Consider the following 18,868-nt stretch of genomic DNA (forward strand, 5'->3'; position numbering starts at 1 on the left):
TCCTGACAGTTCATGACAGCGCTCAAAAAGAAAGCAAAGTTTCATCACAGTATTTATTCTGTGTGCGCGCGGCCTCAGCCGTTTTGCTCCCACGCGCCTCGCCCCGGCACGGCAGAGCAGCCTACAGAGGAGCGCCACTTAAAATTATGCTAAACAAGCCCGAGGGCGACGCGTCGGTAAAAACATTAGGGTCGGGGTTGAGCGAGCGAGTGTGTGTGTGTGTGTGTGTGTGTGCGGGGCCGAGAGATGGAAACGTGTAGGAGCGGGAGAGAGGGAGAGAGAGAGAGAGGAGAGCGAAGCACATACAGATGACTGTGATTTCCTGTTGAATTCCTGTGGATGCGAGCCATAGCTTTTCTGCACAGTGGAGTATCGTATAGGAAAGGATTAAACTGAACGGTGTGCGGCTGCATTGAAAACGACGACTATTTGAGGCTTAAGTTGTATCCAGTTGCGTGGTTTTTCTTCGCAGTTCACTTCTCTGGCTTGTTGAGGGTGACCTTCGCTGAACCCTGAGCTGTTACTTTATAGGTGAAGAGGAGGTCAACTGTCAGTTCTTCCAGTGTGGCTAGGGCTAATCCACAGCAAAGAAGACTACTGAAGCAAGAACCTCCTGACCCCAGCTGACTTCCACACGGTCCGCCTACGGGTACCATGAGTAATGAAGGGGCCGTGACCTCCAGCGTTATATAAGTTCCCCTCTCTCTCTCTCTCTCTTTCTCTCTCTCTCTCCCTCTCTCTCTGCCAGTCCGGTGCACTGCTCCACTTTCCCCTCATATGACACCTTGCATTCAGGTTGGCGATAAATAGGTCTTTGTATGGAGGAAAGGCCTCCTGAAAGACCTTGTGTCAGAGCCGTGGGATGGCAAGCCTGTATGGAATCCCTGTGCGTGCGTGCGTGTGTGTGTGTGTGTGTGTGTGTGTGTGTGTGTGGATGCGAGTGTATATGTGCACAAGCCTTTGAGAGACAGAGTCAGAGAGAGAGAGCGAGGTGGGAGAGATGGATGGAAGAAGGGAGGGGCGACAGAGTTCTTCAGCATTCCTGTGTCCTCGAGTGTCCCGGACTTTCTTGGCAGGTCCGGAGCTCCGCATCCCAGCGCCATAACTTTGTTCCAGCAGCAGCATCGACGTGTTTCAGAGGGTCCAGCTGTTTATACCCTAATCCCGGACTGTTTAAACACCGCAGCATGCAAACAAAATGATGATGTGTGACTCATTCCTCTCCATGACTCCACACTGGAAGGAATGCAGAGGGAGGTCGTTTAATGTCGCTGGTGTTAATGGCTCTTGTTTATGGCCCAGTAAGATGGCATAATAACCCCATCAGATACCACTGGCCCTCCCCACCCCAAGGTGCGCCTGCTTCTGGTAAACAGAAGGACAAAAAAGCCAGAAGTGAAGTCTTGGACAGGATGCATCTTGTTATTCTCGCTCATTTGAGTTAGTGCTACTCCCTCTCTCTCTTCCCCTCTCTCTCTCTCTCTCTCTCTCTCTCTCTCTGCTGGGGAATGGCCAGAAACAATCACTGACTCAGTGAAACTTGGCGCGCGCGTTCTCTTTTCTCCTTTCTCTCTCACTTGCTCTCATCTGCCAGAAAGGCATCCAGAGAGAGAGAGAGAGAGAGGGGGAAAAAAAGAGCTTTGGCAGAACAAATCCACCTTTTCATTCCACCGTGGCTGCCTGCTAATGGGCCCAAACTGGACCTGGGTCTGGCACGCCTCGCCTTTCTTCTGAAGGTGCAGTCAGTAAAAAAAAACGACTTCATTTGAAGAGCCGCACTTACACGCAATGAAACGGTCGCAATCAGCACAAATCAGCACTGTGTTGTTGACAGGATCCAACCCACTGCATCGCCATCGTGGAATAAAAATATGGTGCTTTTAGAGGCGTCTGCTCACTGAATGAAGTGACCTTGCATTTCTCTTTCTGTTTCTTTCTTTCTTTCTTTCTTTCTTTCCTTCTTTCCTTCTTTCCTCCTTTCCTTCTTTCTCACAGATGCTCTCTCCCAAAGTGCAAGAAGACTTGCAGCAAATGAGAGTTAGGAAACTTGGAAGCACCGGTAACAAACAGGAAACCATATTCATTACAGTGAAGTGAGAGTTTGATTATGGTAAGAGCACATGGGGTTTTGCCAGTCATTTGCCTTTTTTTTTTTTTAAACCACACATAGTGTAAACTGTAATTTATAGTGGCAGTTATATTACACATAGGCTCTGCCAAGTTGTACTTTTGCCTTCACAGAGTCATTTGTGTCCTCGACTTTGGGAGCGGTGACAGCAGCACATCTGCACACAGGGTCACCTATATGAGGCGAGGTGTCACTTTGGGTGAAGTGCGAGTTCAGCGAGTGCACACAGCACTGCAGTGCATATTTCAGTACGTCTGATGAAACGATTGCATTGCGCTAAGTCTCGAGCAGGTTGCCCAACTGTTCTCCACCCGCTTTCCCAGCTTGAGAAGCTGTGAAGTCTCACTCTGGGTTTTTTTTTTTTTTTTCTCCTCTCAATATTGTGAAAAGGCCCACTTTGATGATGCAATAACAGATGGCAGTGAAAGTTCCCAGTCCTGGGTTGGGTCTTGTTGGGGTGACATTTCTTTCAACACGAGATAAACACTTCAGAAAGTGTTTTATTGTGGTTAATGTTAAAACACCACACAAATAGATTAAATTAAGTCTATAATATGATGGGAGGCAGATGTAGGAGCCTCCAGTATAAGTGTGATTACACATTTAGCTACATTAACTGTCAAGTACTTCCATCAATGAATAGTTTAATGGGCCAAAACAAAGTGTGGTGGTTAACTGAGTTTGACACTGCTTGTGAAGTTTACGCACAACATATTCTCCAACCAGAATTGTGTTCCTTTACGCTGCTCTTCCCATCTCTGCCCATTGCATGACAGCAGACTCATGTTTGGGAAAGTTTGGGCACTTAAATTACACATCCAGCTCCGGAGCTCAAAATTGTTTACTAGAGAATACAGAAGTGCGGCTCGGAAAGAAAAACACACTCTGTTGCCTAACTGCAGGCGTCCAGCAACTTATAAAATCAAGCCTGTCATTGGTCCTTCTGTCGCTGCAACCTTTCCTGTGTGTTGGAAAACATGACTTCATGACATGCAGAAATAGGGAGGAGTAATGATTTCTTCTTCTCACAGCGACTCTTCACTTCTCAGTAATGAGCTGTGGCAACGCCGTAGCTAAAGTGTGCCGAATGCTAGCTCCGTGCCCTGCAGGGGTAAAGATACTCTGCTAGTGTGTGTGTGTGTGTGTGTGTGTGTGCGCGTGTGTGTGTGAGAGAGGCTGTGAGCGTGCACGGATTTGCGCGAGAGTGGGTGTGCATGTTTTGCGTGCATTCAGCCGACAAAAGATGAGTCCCGATGCGCATTTGAGTGCCGCTCCTCTCTTCCCTGTGTGTGTGTGTGTGTGTGTGTGTGTATGTGTGCGTGCGTGCACTCAGGGTACAGCATGTACCCGACCTGTGTGTGAATAGTGCCCAGGGAGGATGAGATAGGCTAATGATAGGCCTGGCTCAAGCCCACTCCACAAAGGCTCTGTCTGGCTACATTGTGTGGCAGACTAAAGAGGGAAGAAAAAACTGACTCACTGCTGGGATAGCGGCACTTGGGATTATGAAACCGGCTTCCAGAAAAACAGACAGAATAAGCATCGGAGTGAATCAGAGCTGCAGTCTGGGGGGATGCCGGTCCTTTTAAGGGGCGCTGCCAGGCACAAATGCAGGATTTACCGTAGGAATTTCACCCCCGCTTTTTTGATATGAAAACTGGCTTTCAGTTTGGATCCATAAAGAGTCACTCAAGGACAGGCAGGTTTCAAGCTGATAAAAAATTTTTTAGAAGAATTACGTGCTTCCCAGGGATCTGGAGAAGGAGGTTTTTCATGCAGGGGGAGTGAAGTTTCCACTCCAGATCTGCCGAGCCAAACTTTAACTTGGCCCTCGCTCGCAGGGTGGGATACCAGGCTTTCCCCCCTTTCGTGCACAAGTAGAAAAAGCGAATGAGTGGGAATCCCATGCTAATGAAAATAGGACACATGGAGACAGGAATTTGAATTTCACTCGCCCGCTCGCCTGCGGCTTGCACCGCTCGGCCTGGGTGGCACGCTGATTGGAAGCCTAATAACCCCACCAGGGTGATGCCCAATTTTCTCAGCTTCCATCCCTGCATGTAGACCACAGATATCTACGGTAGACATTACAATACAGACATTTTCCATTGTCTGTCTGAGGTTTTAGTGTGCTGTCTGGTGCAGTCATGTTCTGTAAAAAGACTGAGGAGAAAGCCGTGCCCAATGTCTAGCGTTACGCAACCAGTATCACTGTCTAATGGCTATTTAAAGAGTGTAATTACAACATAACGACTATTTGTATTACTATTACTCATCACTCCTCTGAGTTCACAACAACAGCCCCGTAGTCAGGTACTGGGGTGTGTGTGTGTGTGTGTATGCGTAATGGCGTGTGTGCAAGTGTGCGATGGCAAGTGTTGACAGGCAGTCTTATTATCTAAATAGGCGCCACAGCCGTGGTCCAAACAGATAAGGCAGTAGGCAGTAGCCATGGCCACTCCAACCCCCGCCTTCACTGTGACTTATATAAGCCCAACCGCTGCCAACTAGAACAACGGAGATGGAGAGATGGAGAGAGAGAGAGAGAGAGGGGGGAAAGACAGATGGAGAGCAAATGAAAGGGAGAAGGACAGAGAGAGTGGCACAAACATGAAGCGTGAGAGAAGAAAGGATTTTAATGGATGGGTGGTTCTGCCTCCCTCTTTTGAAGTATTTGTGGAATCATTTGTCAAGAGGGCTTATATATATTTTTTTTTACATTGTCCAATTCACAGTTTCCAAAAACTGTTTTAAAAGGTGTCTGCACTGGGGTGGAGTCCTTTTATTTATTTATTTATTTGATTTTATTTTTCATGGATCCGATTCAGGAATTCCTACCCCAGTCATGTTAAGTGTGGCAAAGTTGAGCCTTATGGGCTTGGGTACAAATTGTTTTCAACAGAAACCGCTGCGTTATTCTGCACTAGTCTCCCTCCATGTCCACAACACAAACAGTCCATAACCTTGTCCTCGGATATTTATGGTTTATAATGTAACACACCGCAGCATGCCAGTGATCACAAAATAGTTTTGATAGCCTGTTACACAATCGGAAAATTGACCTTGAAAATTGATGTTCTACAAAATGCCTATTTTTGTGTTACTTGAACATTTTTAAAATGATTCTATTTCACTTGTGATTAAGTTGAAACTGAGTGAGCTTTTCAGCATCTGTTATCTTAAGAGTGAGTATATTTTAGTGTCAGTGGCATTCATAGGGGCAGCTCCACATCAGTCACTGTAAAACGTTCACACTACAAATTTAGATGTTGGCTGTGAAAAACATTTAAAAACCTTAAATGATCGTTTTTTTTGTTTCCATTTTAAGCTCATTTTACATAATTAGGTGGTCCCAAGTGTGTTTTCAAAGATTGGGGCATGAATCCCTTGTCGTAATTTTTCCTCAAAGTATTTCCCAATCGTGAAAATTTGGCATGGGCGGCAACTTTGGCGCGTTGCTCGTCGATTTGTAATCCACCTCTCGTACATATCTGTGCTGCCTGTCAGTCGGGACAAAAGAGCTCAGCTGGATTCTGCCATGGTGACGTGTCAACAGCAGCGCGGTGTTGTGGGTCGGTGCGTTTGCGTTTGCGTCTGTGTGTGTCCAAGGCGTGTGTCTTAAGGCTCGCGGGCACACACACACCGATTACTCACTCCTGACCCTTGGATCTGTCACTGAGGAGTACAGAATCGCTTGATTAAAAGATTACTCCGGGCTTTCCTTTGAAATGACCGGCGCCAATCATCGGTGCCAAGGTCAACACGGCATTCATCTTTCTGACTTATCCCCAAATCAAAAAGCCTTTTTAGACTCCAGGCACAACTTATCATATTTTAGACTCCACCTTTTTTATTTTAGATGTTTCAGGGCGCTACCTGACAGCTCAGTAAGTGAGAGTTTTATAGAATACCCCCAATGGGAGTGTTGGACTGGGTCGGTTCATTTTTTTTTTTTTGACATTCAGAGAGAAACACCCTTAAATTCAACTGTTTTTTTGTTGTTTTTTTGCAGGGATCAAGTGTACAGACAAAATGACAGTAGAGATAATATTAGCCTGACCTGATATGCATCACCCGTCATCGCACAGACATGCAAAGCATCTTTCAGCATGTCCATATAAAGGTATGTTTATCTAATTTTGCGGCATAGCGCACCCTTTTTTTTTTTTAACTATGTTCCCAATGGTAATTGAATGTGTAACCACAGCAGTGTTGGTACCATTAAAGCGGTTGTACACAGGTGGTTAGCTTTGTGCAGGGTGTGTGCCTGCCAACTGGGTGGATCTGTGAACCTAACACACACACACTGTTGTCTGTCTGCTGCACTTGATGATGATGATGATGGCATTTTCAATGAGCTATTTTGTCTGTGTGTGTGTGTGTGTTGGGGGGTGGGGCTATAAATGTGTGTGTGATTCATTGCGTGCCTTCCCCACAAAGAGCAACAACGACTTGATTACCACTTTACAGACAGTGCCTGGTGCACCCAGTAGAGCAAGTGCCCAAAGAAGGCTCACACACACGCTACACACACACACACACACACACACACACACACACACCATTTACCAGTGGTTCCAGGCATCTTCTGGCACAGCACCAAGAGCAGCCTATTCACCCAGCCACAACAAGGCAGTAACTCAAGAGGTCCATTAAAAAGCCATTATTGTACCCCCCTCTATATATCGGTCCCTGAGTGATACCATCTAGTACGGGGCTAATCTGTGGTGCAGACACTCCTAAAATACAGAAACACAACACTCATTAGACCTACATGTGCTAGAAAGTCTAATGGTGTCTTGATATTGTAAATCAAACTCGCTTTCCCTGAGCGTCTCTCTTTTTGAACGCAGAATTGGTCTAAAAGTTATTGAGGAAACCTGTAAAAAACAGCCATAAAACAAACACATTTCATGGCTTCGCACTTCCTCCGGCCCAAAGTGGGAAAACAATGACTTCCTAAGTCGTAACTTTTACTACAAAGCTCTCTCTATCTCTAGCACTCTACCTATATATTTGCCTGGGTCCAGACCTTTGAATCCGCCCACTCCACCGAGTTGACTGATTCTGGTCTGGCATCGTGAAATGAAACAGCGGTTTCTCGGTTGAAAAATGATCGGTCCAATGAGCGCCGGGGGGGACTAAGGATTAGCCAATCAGCGCCACGGGCAGGATTAACGCCGCTGTCAAGCTGTGCCCCGGAACCAAGGAGGAGTAATAACAACAATGGTGACCGCTATAGACAAGATAGACGCTGCTTAGACGGCATAGACGGCATGTCTTCTCAATATCGCCCGACATCGTACTCAGTGTCGACTTAAAATGACGTTAGATTCAGGCGGATACGTTGGTCTCTAGTGATTGGTTAGGGAAAATCCAACCCCCCTCCCCCACGGAAATCGGTTAGAGTGGAGGCAATGTCGGACTGAAGATGGAAATGGAGTGTAACGAGTTGACAATTCTGTCTGATATCAGGCAACCTATATATCTTAGAAGTCCTCCAAGTCTCCACTTCACTGTATTTTTAGCAGCTCTGTCTATGTTTTGTCTTCATCCTGGCCCCCTCTCTGGTTGTTTGTCTGTCTCTCTCACTCTCTCTCTCTCTCCCTCTTCCGTGACATTGCCCGGACCTTGCCGTCGCCGCTTTTGTTTGTTCGGGATTTTCCCCCCACCCCCCCGGCTTCTGTTCCTCCTCGCCGACTTCCTTCCCTTCGTCTTCTCTCCGCTAATCCCCGACTTTTGTTTACATCCGTCTCCCATGTCACCTGCAACCCATGAAGTTATGTAACTCTGCTTAAAACATCTGTGGGACCCTTGTTTTTCTTTCTTTTTTTCTTTCTTTCTTTTTTTTTTTTTTTTAGAGGGGACACCAAGCCACACTGCGTTTAGTTTCATTATGAACAAGAAAACAACATCTGAGTCCCGAAAAAGAAACAGAACATTGTAATTGGATGCAGGTTCTGTCGTCAACAAGGCTGTTTTTGACATGTATGAGCCTTTCATGTGGCAAAACGGAGAGAAACAAGGAGAGCAATGAGCAGAATGGTATAAAAACTCTGTGAACTCAGCATGTTAGGCCTCCCCCATACTGTAGTGTGTCGTATCCACATAGTCTCTCCCTATACTTTACCTTATTTTACTTTCTAACAGTGTTTTCTCTGAGGAATTTCTTTGTAGCAGTGGGAGGCGTTGGGAATTTGAAACTCAGTTCAAATTCGGCTCAGTTATCCTCTCTCGCTCCCATTCTTCCATAAAAACATTAAAAAGAAAGGAGTGCTGATCTGAGGACAGATAACCTTGAAAGATTTTTAATGCACGCAGACTGACTAACAGTCCTAAATTGTGCTCTTTATATGCAAAATGTTAGGGTTAGGGTTAGGGTTAGGGTTAGTCTAGAGAGTCTAGATGTCTAGAGACAGGAATGCAACAAGGTGCCACTGAGTTCACATGTATCACCTTTGTAACCGGAGTCATCTATGCAAATCTTATGCCTTCAAAGAGTGTGCAGCCTGGACTCTCCCTCTATCCAGCCACTGCTACTCTGCCTGATAGGAGCATTCCTGTTTTCAGGTCTGACGAGCATGTAAATGAACTGTACTCGACACTTTAGTATAGCCATGTCCAGGAAGTGGATTCCTATTTCTTATTCTGTGGTGTTGTTGAGCAGTGTTATTATCCACTATCATTCATGGTTTTTGGTAATGTCAAGGATGGTTTTATATGTATGTATGTATGAACTTTTGGCAGACTCGCAGATGGAAAATAAGCTTTCCATTACTTCCACAGTGCATCACTAAAAATAGGCCTTCACTCTTGGACTTTTTGTGGTGGGGCATTTTGTTGACATTAGGATTACAGATTGGGCCTTTAAACCCCAGTGGGGGCCGCTGACACATCTGGATCCTGTCTGCACTCCGCTGTGGGAGAGCCAGGTCATGTTCAGTAGTCAGCTGGACCAAAGCCAAACGGCCAAGTTGTCATTTTAGCGCAAAGTGAGGAACTTTTCCGGCCGTAACGAGGCAGAAGTTGCACGTATCACAAGGCGATGCGTAATCATCTCAAGCCAGAAAATCAAAGCAGGTCAGAGGTTGAAGCTCAAAATCCTTCTTGTGCATCTAATCTTGCAAAGCAGCACCTCGGAGTCTGCTTCCAATCCTCTCCTCTGGTGGTCTTAGTGCCTTATTGACGTACAGGCCCTGTTGCTTGACCCTAAAAAACCTCAGAATGTCTGTCTCGACCAGGTCGGAAACTTCTTCCCCCCTTTGTGTCGAAACAAAAGAAGAAATGAAAGTGATATCATCCTTACATCCCGCCGTGCAACTTCTCTCTTTCTTCCTCTTTTTTGCGGCTATAGGTTATAGCCAGGAGAATGAAAGTCGCCCCATCTTTGCGTTACTTACAGATACAATGAAACTACATTTTGAGAGCATCTTGCATTTTGTCTCTTTGAAGATTTACTAGTTAGCACCTCTTTTGTGCATTTCTGACACATCCAGTATATCCAGTAGCTGAGAAAGATGCTGTGCACCCAGCATGCCCTTTAGGCCCCTCTTCAGCTCTGTCCTGTGGTCGCATTAGAGGACACTGCAGAGAAATGAAGCCTTCCACATTTTGTGATACTCCTTCTGCCTCCACTGGTTTTGAAGTTCTTTCCCTTTTGTGCTTCAACCGCTTACTGACTGGTCGCAGGTCGCAGGCCCGAAGCCCTGCGATACATGTTTGTGTCATCTCTGCAGGCTCTTCACCCCACTCTCCACCCCGGCCTGTGATGGTGTTTAGTGGCTGCTAAGCACTGCCTGCCTGCCTGGGGTGAAGGTGTGGAAGAGTATCTCTCTCATTCCAGCCAAGCGCGGCTCTCTTTCTCTAAGCCTCAAAGTGTACTCAGCCCATTTCCTCCGTTTTTTTATCCAGTGGAAATCACAGATCATTTCCCCCCCTCAAGGCTCTCTGGCTCTCCCTCAAACGCCAAAACAAGACTTAAGAGCTGAAATTCTCCACTCAGCACGCCGCTGTGACCCCTTGAAGCATTTTACGTAACAAGTTTGCTGGCCGCCGCCACTGCCGCTGCCTCACACAGATACTCAACAAGTCCAAGAGATGTCCTGGTATGCTTCTCCAGGCTGTACTGAACATTTCATTCTGTTAACAAATGGTAAATGGGAAAGATGGCTGCTTTGTGGATTGGCCACCCAGGGTGAGGTCACTGCATAAACCTCAGCCAGGCTTTCATCCGAAATCTTGGCCCTCCTGACGCAAAGTATTTGAAAAATGTATGAACTTCTGCATGCCTCAGTTCAATAGGGCAGCTTTCTTGCTTCAGCTGACAGGATTAAAACTTTGTGTGTACGTATGTGCAAAGGTATGTGTGTGTTTGTGTGTGTGTGTGTGTGCGTGCATCGAGCGCATGTACTCGCGCACGTGCAAGCACTATCAGAGTCCACGTTCGAAATCGATGTTTTAATCCTGCGAGAAAGCCTTTCCAACGGAAGCCACATGATCCGCGTCCGTGATTCCCTCTTGAGAAGGGGAGGTGCAGGGACAAACTGTTCTGGCTAAAACACTCTGTTTGTCAGGCAAACAGTCGAGCTGGCACAGACAGATGCAGGGTCACACTGGGCAATGACAAGGGTGAACACAACGCCTCTCAGCCAGAAATGTCAAAATGCTGGCACGTATAACCTGATTCTCTCCTGGCGGTACAGCAGTGCTCTGTGTGTAATTTAATCATCTCCACTGTACATTAGTGTCCTGATTTCTCTCATAACTAAATAAAGACATCAAGATATCAATATTAAATCATTTTTTTATGATGTACAATTGATATTTTCATTGATATTGATGCTTTCCAATATAAGGTTGGGCCACCCTATGAAAGTCTAATGTCCCCTTGGCTAATTGATTGAGGCATCAGGGCCTGAAGGAATGTATGAAGCTGCAAAACCATAGCTGTGACATTAGTGCATGAGCAAGTCTGGATTGTAGAACAACAAACCACTTGTACAACACTTTAACCAAGCTCTCCTCGCTTTGCATTATTCAAATACCATAAATACTGAATGCGGCGAATAGTAATTCGTCCGACCGTATCGTATAGTCCCGGGACACATCAGAAGAGCCGCACAGAAATAAAACCCGGTCAGTTGGAAAAGCATTATTTGTTCATGGAGTTCATTAGCTCTCCGTGTCAGAAGGGAGGACCAGCTAAAGCCTGAGCTGCAGCGCACGGGCCAAAGTTTCTTGACCCGTTGTTCTACATCCTATCACACCGACACACCCTGCCTATCATAAATAAATCAAGTACAGAGTGTTCCCTCAGCAAATCATGGAGCTCCACAGCAAGAATATCGCCGGTGCAAGTGTTGTCAAATTAATGAGCATTAAGTGAGCCGTTATGTAAGTACAGATGGAAAAAATACTATGGAAAGTCACTAAATAGCCTACATGTGAAGCATTACCCAGCCAGAAGCTAATCCTGCTGTATGTCTAAAAACTAAAAAATAATTAATATAAAATAAGTGTTATTTTTTCCTACAGGCTGCACAACTTGATAAGTTTTCACAGCCAAAAAGCATGAAATCAGTTAATCACAGCTGAAGTCTAATCATTGCTGCCATAAGCCTGCTCAGTTGTTTTACAGTATACAGTAGATGGTTTTATTGCCTTATTGTGCTGAATGTACTCATGCAGCATCTAGTTATCATCTCTAAGTGATAAAAATAGGCCTAAACAGCCATAGCTATGTAGCGAGGAGGCCTCCTCACGATAAAGCATGTTAAAGTTTAACTTGGATGTTTGGATATTCTGTGGAAGCTTGGCTGGTGGAGACGTTTGATAAAAAATATCGATAAGCTTTCTGGCCAGAGAACATTAAGATACAGTAGGTTATCGTTTTTACTGAACTGCAAATAACTGAATCTGTGATAACATGTACCTAATGTCCATTCCAGGTACATTTTTATCAGGATAGGCTTGACTGCAGATATTTTGTCTGACTGTTTTTGCCTGAGTTATGTGATTTAAAGTTCCACATAAGTATTTTATCCAACTGTTTGCCTGGGAGTGCATGGCAACCAGCTCCATCTAAGATACAGATCATTTTCCTCAGATTGTTTCTTTCCACTTGACCATGAAATGTTGATGGAACAAGAACTTGCTTGTTGGATGTTATGAATACGCAGGGTTGGGAATACGGGGAAAATAAAGGTAAACAAAAGCATCGTTGGGAGTCAATAGGGTGGAAAAGCCGGTGTGTGGGTTTGAATGCGCAGGGACTTCAAGGTAACAGTCCTTAGACGGGATTCAGAAGGATAAGAGCTGGGGGGAAGGTGAAGGATGATATCACGATGCCTTCCTTACACCAGCGAAACCAGAAATGGAAAAACCCTCTTTTATTACCCAACGATCGGGTTTACGTTATCATGTGACACACGTCCGACATGTATGTCGTGAACCTTTAACCCATATCTCCACTTAACTGGCAGGAACGCCGGCGACTTCCGAGTATACAACATTCAAAGGTGGCCTTTAAGATGATAACAGGGTTGCGTTGTCTGGGGTAGCGCCTATTGCCGTTTCTCCACATTTTACTGCTCCGATAACTAGACGGACCATATGTAATTATTGCTTCTCAAAGTGAGCATTGTACAGTAACTGCTGGCTGGGGTTCAGGAGTTCAGCGACGGTCAAGGCTGACTGAAAAGACGGTAACTGTTCATTTGAGGCTGAAGTCATCGAAAAAAGAACCTGCCAAACAAACTAGCCAACTGGCAGTAACTATGTAGCAGGACATCCTAATCCTCACAAACATATGTCAGCGAGCTGCCAAACAAACATCTTTATAAACACTATTTGGCAGGAACAGGGAAGGCGTGAGGCCAGTTTTAATTGACCTCTAGCAATAAAAAATAATTTTAATTGAACCAATATGACAACAAACTGGTGTTTTAGAATAACCTCATGTTTGTTAGGCGGACTTTATAGGTTAGCTGTTTTTTTTTTGTTTTTTTGTGTTTTTTGCTCCATGCAAACTTTTGTTGTTTTGAAGTAAAGTTCTCTTTAGTTCGATGGTCAGTCCTATTTTGCAGCTGAATCTGTGCACAGTTGTTGAAAGCAAACATATTTTTCTCAAAGCGAAAGAAAAACCCTCAGAAACATTAACACTTGGCTTTAAATGACACAGCATCAATCGTGGGAAATGATACACACAGTGTATGCAAATGTATGCGCATGAGGTCATGAAAGCTAAGAAAGTTGGAAGGAAGTCACTGTCAATGTCATTTAATGTAATATATCAGATATAATATGAGCAATATGTGGACATGGAAGATGTAGATGTACCAAGATACTATGAGTGCCGTAAGTATTTTAACATTGTTTGATGTTTTGGCTCCATATTTCTATTACTTTGGATGTGAAATGACACAACTATGAGATTAAAACACAGACTGCCAGCTTTGTTTTAGGGAATCAGACTTTCAGACTTGGATGAAAATACACCCAAAGTCAATTTGATAATCTGCACTTAAATCTCAATATATTGCCCTGCAATTTCTTGTGGAGCTCATTGTATTTACCTAGTAATTACATCCTAACAATGAGGCACTTTTCCAAAGCCTGAACTTCAACTAGTTTCTTGAACACAGTCATAATGAACTCTCAAATCTAAGCCTATACTTAATCCATGAGTGTGTCAGTCTTCTTAAAGTAGAAGTGCTGACTATGGACAACTGACCCAATCCCCTTTAACCATCTGATTCACTGAAACTAAAAGGTAAACCTGTTCCTTAACCAGCACTCTTGATACTTGCAGACCCAGAAGTCAGAAAGTGGGTGTTGAATGGCCCAAAGAGAGCTGGAAGTCAATTAACTTTCAATTGAACCAGTACAAAATACAAACACCACTTCATTTACTAATGAGAGAGCAGTCATTAGCAGCCTAATAGAGTTGGACACAGTGAACTGAACCCCGCCCCGTATCAGACCAGCAAGCAGCATAGCCGTACCTGTGAAAGAAGAGCAGGATGGACAGCATGGTCTGGTCGATGTTGCTGTTGCAGATGCCCTCGTTGAGCAGGAAGCAGGGGTCCCTCACCACCGAGTCCAGGGAGTCCTGCCTCATGATGTTGTTCAGCTTGTCCGTGTTCAGGTTCTGGTACATCAGCTGGTCGCGGAGCTGGCGGAAATGGCTGACGCTGGGGCTGGTGGGGCTCGCCGGCGGGCCCCCGGCGCCGAGGCCCGACCCGTGGCCCCGGCCCGGGCCGCCCGACATGGAGTCGTCGCAGCCGTTGGCCAGGTCCAGGCAGCAGCTGCAGCAGTCCAGGCCGATGGGCGAGCGGCAGTCGTCGTCCGACATCTCGGAAGACGATGGAGACGAAGAGAGAGTGAGGCGCAGGTGGACAGGGACAGGTGCAGGATGACAGGCAGAGGTGGAGGGGTGTGGATGAAAGAAAAAGTGAAAGAGAGGCTGTCAGCAACAGGGTGTGTTCCCCAGCTGAGACAGACAGAGAGACAGACAGGCAGGCAGCTGGGGCCGGTGTAGTGTCCCGTCCCGTCTCCGCTCCGGGGGCCAGGAGGGCTAAACGGCAGGTTGAGTTCCTCCCTGAGAAGTGCAGTCACGCTGGGCCGCTCGGCCTGCTTCTTATCCCTGAGTTCCCCCTCCTGTGGCTCTGCTGCGTTTAGCCTTTTGTTCGGGGGCCGACGCTGCTGTAATGTGTTGCTACTGTGGCAGGAGAGAGAGTGAACGCCCCGCACACACACACACACGCACACTCATACCGATTCAGCAGGAGTGCGCTTGAAAGCAAAACCCAGAAGCTGCTTATCACTTTTTTCCCTGCACTTTTTTTTTTTTTTTTTTTTTTTCTCTCTTTGGTTGGCGTGCTTAGAGACAGAGGGAGGGTGCAAAAAGGGGAGGGAGCGAGAGAGAGGGAAATGGAGAGAGGGCGGGGAAACTCTCGCGATTGGTAAACGCACGGCGGGTCCCTCCTCCTCTTTTCTTTTCTCAGTCCAGCCCCGGTGCACATTAAGAGTGAAGAGGAAGGAGAGGCAGACGGGGAGGGAGCGGAGCCTCGTAGCATGCTTAAAACATGTGCAGCTCGGCTCGGCTCCACCCTGCCATGCTGACAGCGCAAAGGAGTGGCTGGCTGAGAGGGAGAGCGGAGGAACACACACAACGCCACGATAACTTGTCTCTCTCGCCGATTTGTGAAAAGGAGAAAAAAAAGCAGATGTCGGCTTGCCTGCACGCCATTTTACACGTTATCAGTTTGTCAAATTAAAGGAGATTTTGTGTGTTTTTGTGTGTTTCTAATGCATTTGCACCTGTCTCTACTGAATTTTTGCATCTTAAACAGTCATATAGGTTTGTTTATTACTCATAGTGGGCCTCCTCTTTGATGGATCATGAATATTCCTGCACATTTACCGCAGATATTCTTGTTTTTAATAAATGACTCAAAAGACTGTTGATTGGTTGAGTGGTTTTAAGTGTTTTACAATTGGATGCATTCATTAATGTCACAATTATGTCAAGACATTTTGTGCGTGTGTGTGTGTGTGTTTGAGTGACTGTGAGTGTGTGTGTGTGTGTGAGAGAGAGAGAGAGAGAGAGAGAGAGAGAGACTGTGCTCTCCTTGCATAGTAAACATAAACACTATCTTATCAGGCCTCTCCTGTGTTTGTTTACGATTTTGTCAATTTCCATATCTGTTCCCAAACAGTGTGGGATTGGGCAACAGAATGGTGTGTCCTTGTCTCCCAGACGAGTGTTTCACAAGCCCCGGTAACGACCGGGGCAGTGTGATTACAGCCGGGCAGACGGCTGCGAGGAGGGCGCACCGCTGAGCCCCTGACCTCGACCGTTGACCAACAAGTGTACTCCATGCTGGCCACAGATGGCCGGTCAGGGCAGGAACACAACAGCAGGATTATTGCAAATAGCATGTCTTTCTCTGAGGCGCTGCTGCTGCTGCCGCCGCCACCACCGCCGTTGCTGCAATGAAAAATGTCACACCACGCATTGTTGGGCAGCAGTGGGATCAATTAGGCAAAGAAAATGACTGACTATTGCTTTATTGAGTGTGTAATGATGTCCTAGGGCAGCGGGGTGAGGCTGCCTCTGTTTGGTTGTCGGGAGAATGGGGATGAGGGCTGATTTGAGTAGAGGCTGCCCTCTAGGGGACGACTGGTGTTACAGTCAGTGATGTAGTGAAAATAAAGTGGGTAGGCTGTGACCTCCAGTCTGTTGATTATCATAAGGCAAACAATTACCAATATAAACAATAATGAGCTGTTCTTTCAGATTCAATAATTAAAGCCTTTTTTCCTTAAAGGATAAGGCCGGCATTAAAAAACACCAGCCTTACCCTATCCTCATATAACTTATACTGGGTAAGATAAGGCAAAGAGTCAGAAACTTTGGAATCACCACATCAATCATTCAAGTAAGAAGTTGTACCACATACATATAATATAATACTTCTATGGATCATTCAACAAAAGTGAAGTTATCCCGGGGTGTCGGCTAATGATCGGTTACCTCACCCCCTCCCCTATCCTCACCATTAGTAGGAGAATTGACCCCAGATTAGTTTGTATGAGTGACTCCAAATCAGCAGCTGTATCTGAGTTCATCCATCTGTCTTTCATTCTCAGTTCCATCATTATGAGTATGTCATTTCTGTAGATGCCTCGGCATCCAAATATGGTTCTTTACTTCAGCCCTTGTCAATGTGCTCATAAATATTATTGCTGTTATTATTGATTTTATAGTGAAGTCAATTGTATTGATTGTAAATGCCACTAGAATGCTAAGTATGAAGGTTCTTTGCATCAGGATACAGCTGGTGTTTTGAGGCTCTTTAATGAGGAATACAACTGAATTTCAGTATTTAATATTCCTATGCTTTAAGGCAGTTCACTCTGTATTATTGAACATTCATTACTGTCTCCCATGACACACATTGTAATTAAGAATTAATAGTATTAATAGCTGTAAAAGTTAAAGCAAACATTCCATGAATTCATAAAATCAGATTCCTATGTATTGTCCTTTAGCAATCAGATTAGAGTCTTGATTTTCTGGTAGCTTGTTTAGTGTTGAGAAATATACACTGGGCTGAGCTAAATGATGCAGATAGTATGTATGAATTATTAAATTGAGCAGAATTGCCTTTTACACACTGACTCCCACAGCTGTCTAAACTAGGTCAGTAAAACTAGGATAGTGGAAGCACATTGCTATCAGTGGCACATTCCTAAAATCAGTCCAAATTACAGAGATAAGTTTAGTCAGCCAGGAGGCACATGACCGTTTTGTTCTCATGTGCAATTTTGCAGAACGCCGAGTGATGACATTTCAGGGGAATTGAGTTGCAGAAAGTGCTGTTGATTATTTATCATTACAAAATTATTCATAATTTTGAAAAAAAAAAAAGAATAATGAATGAATGCAACATGGTCTAATACAGATTGTTTATGACTGCAATTTCAATCATGTTTTAAGGTGAGTGGTAAAAATACACTGTCTCTAGTGTATTGTTATTGAAGCTTAACTAACACAGGATGAAGGCATTGGAAAACATAGGAAAAATACTGAGGACAATATTGTGGTGATGGGATTTTTCCATTAGCCAGCAGAGGCATGTGTGGACTGAACCACTACACAATGTCTGTATGTTTCATGCATTTCTAAATCTCAAAATAAATCCCATCAATCAGTCACTCAAGTTTTATTAATTACGTTAATTAGAATTGATTCTGAGCTTTTTTACATGTTTTATTCCTTGTGTGAGTATTGTAGGTTCTCCCATGCATCCAAACAATGGAAGCAGCTACAGTAGTATTCAATATCCAGGCAATTTTGATTACAAAAAATGCAGTAATAGGATCTCTCCCTTGGTGTGAGCGTCATTCTTCTGAAAGCCTCGGTCTTGCAGGCACGCTATGCCCTCAGTGTGCGATAATCACACCTCTCCCCATGTCCCATATTATCACAATGGCAGGGTATTGAATGACTGGCAGTGTTTTGCAGAACACATCTGCAGAGTTGGCCCTGCGTGGGCTGCAGTGCCCAGCTGCATGGTAAATAACACCTTCTGGTGGTAACACTTCCCTGGCAGGAGACATATTGAAGCTGTTTTGCACTGCCACACCAAGCTGGACTGTGGGCTTCAGTGTTCTGGCCTCTTGCTTCCTCTGCTCACTTCAGTTACAGGAACTGTGCAGAGCTACAGTCTGCCAGAGTGGTCAGTGTGAATAGGATTTACATGGGTCAATATGTGTTGGCACTACAAGCATTTAAGGTGCGATCACACCTACAGTTTGTTTTCTTTGGTCTGAAGCATAGTGGAAAATGTTACTTTGTTGCACTTTTGTGTTGGGTTCGTTTAGGTTCACACTGCCAAATTATAAGTGAACCAGGGCTTGTAAACAAAAGCCACATGGACTTACAAGTAGCTCGTTTATTGGATGGAGTTTCGGTAACTTGTTATCACTTGAGGTTAGAGATTTTGGCAGCGGGGAGTCAAAACAAATCTGATTCCAATCCCTTTGCTGTATTTGACCTTCTCTGGTGTTCATACCACTTAAGAACACCTGAAAAAATAGCTGAATATGAGCATCAGTCCAGACTGTGGTTTGCCCTTGGTTCGTTTTGTTATGTTAGTCTTTCCAAGCCTAAGGAACTGCTGGCTATCAGATGACAAACCTCCTTCTCCTTCTCCTTATACCCATAAAACCAGT

General features: G+C 45.1%; 1 protein-coding gene across 1 annotated transcript in view; it reads right to left on the reverse strand.

Moving 5' to 3' along the window:
• LOC139657659 (TSC22 domain family protein 3-like) overlaps positions 1 to 14,900 on the reverse strand; it is a 40,255-nt gene extending 25,355 nt beyond the window's left edge. Inside the window, exon 1 of the mRNA XM_071535558.1 lies at positions 14,131 to 14,900. Coding sequence (XP_071391659.1) covers positions 14,131 to 14,480 — 350 coding nt within the window. The 5' untranslated portion in view covers positions 14,481 to 14,900. The remainder of the gene's footprint in view (positions 1 to 14,130) is intronic.
• Between the last annotated feature and the right edge of the window lie 3,968 nt (positions 14,901 to 18,868).

Source organism: Centroberyx affinis, unplaced genomic scaffold (assembly GCF_046629955.1).
Source record: "Centroberyx affinis isolate AG114_WGS23_722 - 3 ecotype Tasmania unplaced genomic scaffold, CSIRO-AGI_Caff_v1 ptg002731l_1, whole genome shotgun sequence".
Lineage (NCBI taxonomy): Eukaryota > Metazoa > Chordata > Actinopteri > Beryciformes > Berycidae > Centroberyx > Centroberyx affinis.